Here is a 9323-nt window from a genome sequence, read left to right on the forward strand (position 1 = left end):
AGCAAAGAAGCACAAAAATTTTTAAAGCATTTTTCAAATTTTGAGACTATCAATTATCAATTGCAACCTATTATTGATTCGTGCATTTTTGACTGAGTAATTGGTCAAGAAAACGCTCTGACAACTGAAGATCCTTTAACGGTTGAACTATTTAAATTCTTATATAACCAAACTTGAGTAACATAAAGTTCGATGAATATAAATTTTCGTGGTGTTTGCACCAGATCAATCGTCAAACATGCTTAAAACAAACATGAAGGCTTATGGAACTATTGAATGGTTTTTTCACATGCTAATCGTTTGAAATTTGCCTTTACTTATGAAGGTCAGTTCTCGCAGATCCGGTATTTTGAAATACATCTTCAAAGCATTTGAGTGAATTTGGGGCTGCTTCGAAAATTACAGAAATTGAACGGAAAACGTTTTGCGGGCTTCATTAACTCCCTTAATCCAAGATAATAATAACTATTTATCATATATAAAAATTCGGAAAAACTGCTTTATCATATGAAGAGTTTAATCGAAAATAGGAAAAGTTCAAGAAGATTTGCACTTTGATTGCACCCCGCAGATGCAAAAAATTTCAAACAAAGATAAAGTTACTTTATTCAAGTTCAAAGCTTATATAATTTCTCATTAGAAGTTTTGTAAGAAATCAGCCATAATTTGTGTTTATTTAAAATACTGTTATTGAAATGGCTAAATGTGTATCCTTTTTGGTGCAACGGCAGAAAAGCGATTCTCAGACGACTTTCGGTCAGAACCAAGTACTTTACCTTAGCCAATTAAAGTAATTTCAGAAATATTATGATTCCTAGAAGTTCCTGGAATACAGTTTAAGCGGTTGTCTGAAAGAGAATCCTTGTCTGAAAGAGAAACAACTCACTGAATCCACAAAAATTATGTTTCAGCAAAACTACTCTAGATTATTTGTCACGCCATATTTTATCAGAACTGGACAGTTCATTCAGAACGTAACCAACTGTTCTGTAACCACACACATCTAGCTGCTCAAACAAGTAATTATTTAGTTAAAAATTTCAAGTAAAAAATTACTTCGGAAACTTTTCAGGAATTTGATTGTACCCGAAATATATCCAATTTCTGCGATTAGTTAGTTCAGCGTTCAACGCGAGCTAAATCGATCAAAGATACGTACATGACCAAACATAGTTCTACAAATATCACTAGTTCTAAATAAACAAACGTAAATCAAAGCAAATAGGAACTATGCAGCTACACACAGCTTCTGGGCTTCAACTGTTGGCAATGCATGGAATCAATCGACTTAGACAACTGACATTATTATTATTTGCACTTAACACAGATTAATTCTGGCTTTACACTGAAACCAGTCGTGTTAGGGATACCAGAAATGTTCAATCGACATTCCCAGTGTTAATTAATATTACCAAAGAGGGCTTTCGGGATTATCCCTTAGATATAACCGATAGGTACTAACACTATTAATGTGTATGTTCAAATTCGGGATTTTGTTTGTACGTCCTAATAAAATCTCAGTTTCAAACATATATATTGTTTTGTATGAGGTTTTTAGCGTTGGCTTTAAAGCAAAACGAGACCATTTGATATTTTATTCGATCGACTTGTTAGAAAAATTTGTACGGTAGAAAAAATAAAAGTATTTACTGATTAGTGGGCCACTAAGGTTTTGCGGTGTGTACAAAAGCAGATTTAAATTGAATTAAATGTGAAAAGTCGATGAGTACTTTAAAAGGCACCACTATTGGTAATACGAAAAAGTCGGATGGAAGATTTAACTTATTTACTTATAATGCTTTAAACAGATAAATTGAGTCGCAATTACTTATAGTTCTGTTGTTGCCCGCTAATTTATGCTTCTACAAAACAATATATGTGCTATTTTGTTTTATTCAGAATTTCAATCTACGCTGTACTTTAGCGAAGAAATTATTTTTAGGAAAGCTGCTTAATTAATTTTCAGACATGCCTAATTGTGTTTAATCGGATCTCAAACGAACAAGGCCATTAAATTACATTCGGGTGTAAACCAGTCAAATAATAACTCTACTACTATCTACTTAACAGATTACTTATTTCCAATGCAGATATTAGGATATTATTTAACATGATTCCACTTGTCATTGATTAAAGTGAGATACCAAAACTTTAAAAACATAAATAGCTCGATATTAATTTAGGCAGTAAAGAAGGAATTCTGTTTATAAGCAAAATTCTAATAAGCAAACACCGCTAAATAGATCACGAAATGGGCAGATATTCTGTTTTATTGTCTTAATATTAAGCACGATAATAAATAAATTGAATCGTCAGCCGATTCAAAGTGCTCGCAAAATAGTTTACCTTTTTAATTTTTTTATTCAAGAAACCGTTCAGCGATACAACGTCTTATCATATTATCATCATATTCTCTGCTAGAGTACCTGTTTTTGTACGGAAGTAATAGACAGTCGTAGCAGATTATCTTTTTCTTCTTATTTCAGTCAAATCCGATCAAAGTACAGAAATTCGACTAATAACTGCTAGCTAATGTGGGTGTTTTCTTATTAGCAAAGCATCCCGTATTTTTCGATTAATAGCAAAGCCAAATCCCTATCTTAGCTCAAATGGTCGTTGCTGAAGCCTTCGCAAGAAACCGGCAAAAGAAGCGTTTGGAAAATTGGTAAACAGCAAGGTTTCAGCCTTACATAGCAGGCAAATCTTTCACGAGTGATGGTTAACTGAACCGATAGGAGCTCTTACTATTTTGTCTGGTGATTCCTGTTGAAAAACATGATTTTACCTAATTTACTTATCCAAAAAAAGGACAGCTTTTGAAACATGGGGCATCTAGACAAAACAGACAAAGGACAATTATTGTTTGTAATGCTACTATCACAGGATCATTTCCTGTCCGCATTTCGTTTGGATTGAGAAATTAAAGGCCGATACTGCTGTAGACAGATCCTGTTTTCCTTGAAAAGAATTTGATCAAGATGTGATGTTGTGGAGTTCATCAGTAACTTGTCAGATCAAAAAATTAAACACGAATAGACATCAAACAGATGCAAAAAAGTATATTTATAGTTATCTATGCCAAACACACGAGTGCTTGGAAACCACTAGAAGCATGTCGTCAATGTGCTTCCAGCTTCTTAGTATTTGTTAATAAAAGTCGGCCCGTCAGGTGTAGAAAGTAGAACACAAAATTGACTCAAACTTGGAGACTGTATTTGATTAGAAATCATTAGTCGGTTGTGCATGAGGTTGTATTCAATGCAACCAGAAAACTTGTTTTGTCAGTCGGCTATCTACCAATTTAAAGGAGTTATTAAATTTTATATAAAAAAATAAAATGTTTATTTGCTTTTTTACCATTTTATATGCGATTCCTTCATATTCTTTCGCCTGTAGGTTGACCAATTTTTTGATTGGCTCTAACTCTGACTTGAGATATTAGCTTTAAGCTGGGTTATATTAGTATTAAGTGTTAATAGAACAACAGATAATTTCATTAAAATTTTGCTTAATATTGCGGAATATTTCATAACAATTTTTACGGTGTCATAACAAACACTAGTAAAAACACTATAAAAACTGAACCGAGAATTTATTTGGAGTCGCGATATGTAAAACGGACGGTAATGTAAACTCACCTCTTTGTGGCAGGGGATTTTTGGCACTTTCCAACTCAAGTTGAACTTCATCGTGAAGTATTCCCGGAAGAACCGCAATACAATGTAACACTAGTCGACCATTATCAAAATGAAAGTCATCTAATGGAAGATCCAAAGATAAATCACTCCATGACCGTTCCTGAAGTTTGGTGTAAGGATGCGGGTTATTTTCGGCAACCTGGAAAGACGGGACTTTTAAGTATGCTTATCAAGTATCAAGTATCAAGTTCAACTTTTCTACAAATGCAAATTATTGAATGTAATATGCTTGTAAAATAAATTACTGTATTCTCGCTGTACAAACAATTAATGTATTCAATGCGTTTTTCGAAATGTGATGCTCCATTAGTTATCATATACCCTGAAGTCGAAATTTCAGAATTGCATATAATCCAAATCTTGTAAAATAGATAAAACATCAAGTATTGCTTTGAGCCTCATAATATCACCATCTCCAAACCAAGTTACTGTTATTTAAGCGTTAACAATTTGCCATTTCCTTATTTCTTAAAGGGTGTTGTAATTGTCGCCTAGCGAACAGCCAAATGGTCGCAAAAGCTAAATGCACTAGAAAACTGGAACGACTATTCCTAGAAAACCATGTTGAAATAAAAGCAATTTGGTCAATATTGCTTAGCCTAAACGCTTTCTTTCTGGCGCTCTCCAAAGGTAATATCACTAATTATGTGAACTCCGTCACTTGTGCTCATCCAAACAGAGCTAGGCTGACTGTGTTTTCTTCTACTGGAGACCAAAAATAAACTAATATTCCTGTTACATCTAGTTTCAGTTGTCCGTCCAAAACAACGATTAATTTGAGTTTGATTAAATTAACCAGCTAGTTTCACCTGCAGTCGATTTACGTGTGAGGCAACAGATATTCAGAAAGTGCAAATAAAACCGTCGTTGCCTCTCATTGATGGTTTACGATTTTGTAGATATTTCAGTCTGAAGGCAGAATTATTATTTCAGATTATTCATCTGCGCTCTTTGGACAAATTAATATAGCACATTCAAAAAATGCGTTCATTGCATTTTAATGTGCAAATTTTGGGTTCTCAAATGTTACTTTAGTAACTGAATCTCTATGTGTCTAACGCATACATTTTCCCTACCTAAAGTGAAGGGCAGTTCATTTTTTTCACGTTGATGGTACTTGAAGCGGCCCTATTTGAGGTTTACAAAGAATTTTAATTTATTTATTTTTACTGGGACGAAGTATTTAATGAATGATGTATTTGCGCACATATAATTTTCTTTTTGGGCTTTGCGAGGTATTGACAACTTTTGTTATTGAAAACCCCACTAAATATCAATATTCGAAGATTGTCTGGGAAACCCTGAAACCTAACTATCGAGAATACCGTCAGAATACCGAGATAAGTTAGCATTTTTACCTGTGGCCATTTCACCACATTTTTACTGCTAGAAATATTTTTTTGCGTCCGTGGAAATAGTATGAAATTTGTGCTGAGCTGAGTTAAAAGCATATTTATCACAACCAAATATATTCGCGACACTTCATTACCCTGTGTCATTTTGCATACTAAAGAGTTCCGAGCGTCTGAAAAAGAAAACCGGATCAAACTAATTGCATAATTTAAACTTTAATTGTTCTTGAGTTTCTCGTATCTTTTTCTACCATTTTACATGTAAATGTAATCACTAGGAAACAATAGACAGGTTTAATTCAAATGCAAAATATTCCTTTCAAAAAGCCTGCAGACTTTGTCTGATGGAAAAAGGAAAAAGCGTACTGTCTTGCTACTGTATTAGTTAAATAAAATATCTCTTTTGTAATTAAGAAGTGAACACTTCCATAGAAAAATTAAATAGTAGGAGAGAAATATTATTTCTTTACAGTGTTAAAAAAATAAAAATGTAATTAAAAGGTCATTATTTCCGGTATATAATAGTTTAATTTTCAAGCTATAAAGAAACGGAGTATGATGACCATAAATTTGTTTATTTTGACAAACATATTTATCTAAAGACAGCTCTCTCAAGCTAATGTACTTCTAATTTAGACCTTGGAATTTAGGACACTGGACAAGCTGTCGTTCCTTAAGTTAACGAAGGAACGTACTTAATTCCAAATTAATTGGAAACATTTTATTTTGGTATCAGGTGAAGGTGAAGATTCCACCAAGTATATCGAGGCAGAACACTGTGGAAATCTTCATTGAAATTAAATCCCTGTTCTATGTGCGAATCGTTTATATATTTGATAACAAGGTTGGAATTTTTTTCAGTTTTGAGAAAATTTTGCCAAGAATCTTAGTGAGTTCCAATAATATCTTACACTATTTTTAAACCTGTCGGTGTTGCGCCTCGGTTTTGCATACCAATATACGAAAAAATTACTTTCAGCAATGACAACTTCGATTAAATTGTTCAGAAATGGGCAGATTCTTAATTAGTATGGAGATTAGTTAAAAATTGTCGGTTGATTTAGGGACTAGACTGTGGTATTCGCAATAAAACTGGTTAAAAGATTTGTTAAAAATGCATCTGGTTCGCATCTGCAAATGAGGTTTCCTGCGGTTAAATACCTACAGCTTAATTAATGAATACTAATTATCCACAAATTATCATGTTTAATAAAGGGCATTTCATCGCCCGCATTATCGAACCGATTTTGGAATATGCTGTATGCCAATAAGATGCGGTCTGACGATTATTTCACATTACCCAAATTTAAATTTTAAAAAGCCTCAAGTAAATACTAAGCTGACGGTCACGTAACAGACATTCTTTGAGTGAAGAAGATTCAGAACTAGTTTATGATTTCCACTATTTTGGAAGACGAAGTTTCCTTATCTTAACGCAGACTGTTGACAGGCTGTTGCAAAAACATTACTTGATTCAGAGTTTTTCTTCAATAAGTTACCACCCATTGAAAAAGCAAGAATAAAATGTATTCGTGTCAAACCGCACAAAACGCGGAAATAAAAATGACTCTGATTTTAGTTATATAGAGTTAGTTATATTTAGATGTATTACGCATGAAGTTTACTTGTCCTACACAATGATTCTAGTATTGTCTTTATTTCAAATGTCTTTTAATTAGCTGCTGATGACCAAAATTATGTAATACCTGTTATACAAACAGTACACTTACCGTTAAGTTATTAAGTTTAAACAACAGTTTAACAGGCGGTCTGGATGGAGGACATGAACAGTTGGCTCGTAAGATGTCCCCAGAGTCCAAGACATCGCGACCCACGCTTATCTTAGGAGAAGTTTCAGGGAGTTCTGAAAAGAACAATGTTTTCAATAAGACATTGTACTATTGTGGAAATATTTGGTCTTCGTTTACATAGTAAATAAGTTATAAGTTCTGTGTGAGTTTAACTTAACTTTTAATGACTGAATGACTCTGACGACTAAGGCAAATGTAATTGTAAAACAAGGTGATTTTTTATACTGTTAGGTAGTCAGCTGTGCGTTATAGTTAACGCACCTACTTTTAGAACGTATATATCAAGAGGCAATTTATGGTAACATTAAATAATATATTTTAATAATCGCCTCATGTAGAATTTAGAATACTTATCGCAGTGTTATACTGGTAATTGTAGGTTTGTCTTAAAATTGGCACCAAACGGTCAAAAACAGTTTTAATAAGAATAGTAATATATGTTGATTTCGAAATTATTGCAAAGACATAACGAAGTGATAAATAATTTTACATTTACTGTATATTAAAATAAAATCATAAACAAATTCTTCGCGCGTTTTATTTCTTCATCAAACAATATTTACCTTGAAATTTTCCAAATATTTGTTACAACTTATTGTACTAACTTATTCTACAGTTTCATGCACATATAGTGCGCACTCTATCCGGTTGTTTGTAAATAATACTTACGATACTATTGCTGAGCTGATCTTGTGTTAAATACAGGGTGATTCAAAATTGGCGTCATTCCTTTTAAGGGGTGATAGAGGCTCCCTTGGGGAGTACCACAAAAATATAAAAACAAATTTTTTTCGAAAATTTCTAGAAGATATTAACAGTTGAAAATCGAATTTAAACTTTGTTATTAAGCATTATTTTGCAAAAATTCCACGTTGGATTGGCAGCCTATTGGAATACTTAAGCATTCAAAAAGAAAAATTACGATCTTTGCTTCAAATTACGGAAATTTCTGATATCAAAAAAGTTCCCTTCTACAATTTTTTAATGAAAAGGCACAGCGGCAATGATGTTTTTTGTCATTAACAGATATTTACAGGTGGGTAGCCCTTGTCAATAATAACAATAGTTTGTCAAACTGTGACTTACTTTGAATTTCCTTTCACGAATTTGCTGATATGCGATTAACAGTAACATAGTAGAAGCTGAAAGAACTCACGCTGTTTTTATTAATTTGTCAACATTCAACGATCACTATTTAGATATCTCCTAATCAATCCCTAAGACTGAAAATTTATGTTGAAAGTTAGGATGTTTTGTCTTAAATGGCACTTAGTAACTTATTTTTACCTGCAATTAAAACCAACCGGTTTTTGTGCCATTCTGCAACTGTCGATGTTAAATCTTGACTCTCTTTGTCAGTTGTCAATAGCAAATATAGGTTTATATTACTAATTTTCCTATAAACCTAATGATTGTTTGTCTGGATCCATCCGCCACCGAATAGTGGTCGTTTAGAAAAAAAACACGAACAAAATCGATCCCAAAATATCACTTCGGGCAATTATGTGACTATTTAAAAGAAAGCTTTACTAACTTGCCTGTTTTTTTTTGGTAATGGTCAGTATTTGTCTGTTTTGCAAGCATGTATGTGTCTATCCTTGCCAACTCCCGCCTTCTCACCTCATATAATTCTACTTAATAATATTTTTTTATCAATACATTCATAGCCCTTGAGAAGCCCAGGAGCAGCTTCACCACCTCCAAAATAATTTACATTCGAGAAGATATTCTGGTAGAATCCTGTTTGCGTCGATTCTTCTCTAATAAATCCGTGTTGGTTTTTGATGATTAAGTTACGTGGATTCAAAAACTATTTTATTCTCCTACTCATCGCTAACTCAAAAAGTGTGGAAAATTCAGGTAATAAGCTGATTGGGCTGCAAATCTTCATCACTTGAGAGTCCAATTTTTCAAGCCCTGGCTTTATAAGAGTGGTCTCATAACATGAGGTATTATGCACTTTGTCTAACCAATGTGAAGATTGACCTTGTCTAACACTCAGATGGCCTAGTGAGTATACCATTCTATAGACTGTCTAAAATACCTCAGTTAATTTGCAGATTACGCAAAGTAGTAGTAATTGTTTGGTTTAAATAACTTTCGTTTAAATAACAAATATTTCAATTTTTCGGGTTCGTTTGTTTTAATCTCTTCTAGAACTAGAACGCTTATGACCAATAAGTTTAAATTAATACACATAGACCCAAATGAAAAGATGCAAATTATACGTTCAGTTTTGCGAAAAGGTCTGATCAGCGAAGCAAGTAACTCAAGTCAAATCACCCAACACATAAAGTCGAGAAACTACCTCCACAAAATGAAATAAATATTTTATTTAAAGTCTCTCGGCTCCAAAAGGAGGATTTTATTGGTGGGCCCCGGATATTGAGACCCAATAAACAACTGAAACTTGTTTAGACTGCAAGCGCAACTCAGATTGAAACTTGTAATTTTAAGCAGCA

At 33.2% G+C, this 9323-nt stretch overlaps 1 protein-coding gene across 1 annotated transcript in view; it reads right to left on the minus strand.

Moving 5' to 3' along the window:
* The window catches only part of LOC109539948, a gene marked incomplete at its 5' end in the record, with an annotated part of 12553 nt that extends 5639 nt beyond the window's left edge, over positions 1–6914 (minus strand). The window contains 2 exon segments of the mRNA XM_048664984.1: positions 3639–3837; positions 6781–6914. Of these exon segments, the coding sequence (XP_048520941.1) occupies positions 3639–3837; positions 6781–6914 (333 nt within the window).
* Positions 6915–9323: the final 2409 nt, after the last annotated feature.

Source organism: Dendroctonus ponderosae, unplaced genomic scaffold (assembly GCF_020466585.1).
Source record: "Dendroctonus ponderosae isolate FM_Combo_2020 unplaced genomic scaffold, Dpon_F_20191213v2 Dpon_F_20191213_3, whole genome shotgun sequence".
NCBI lineage: Eukaryota > Metazoa > Arthropoda > Insecta > Coleoptera > Curculionidae > Dendroctonus > Dendroctonus ponderosae.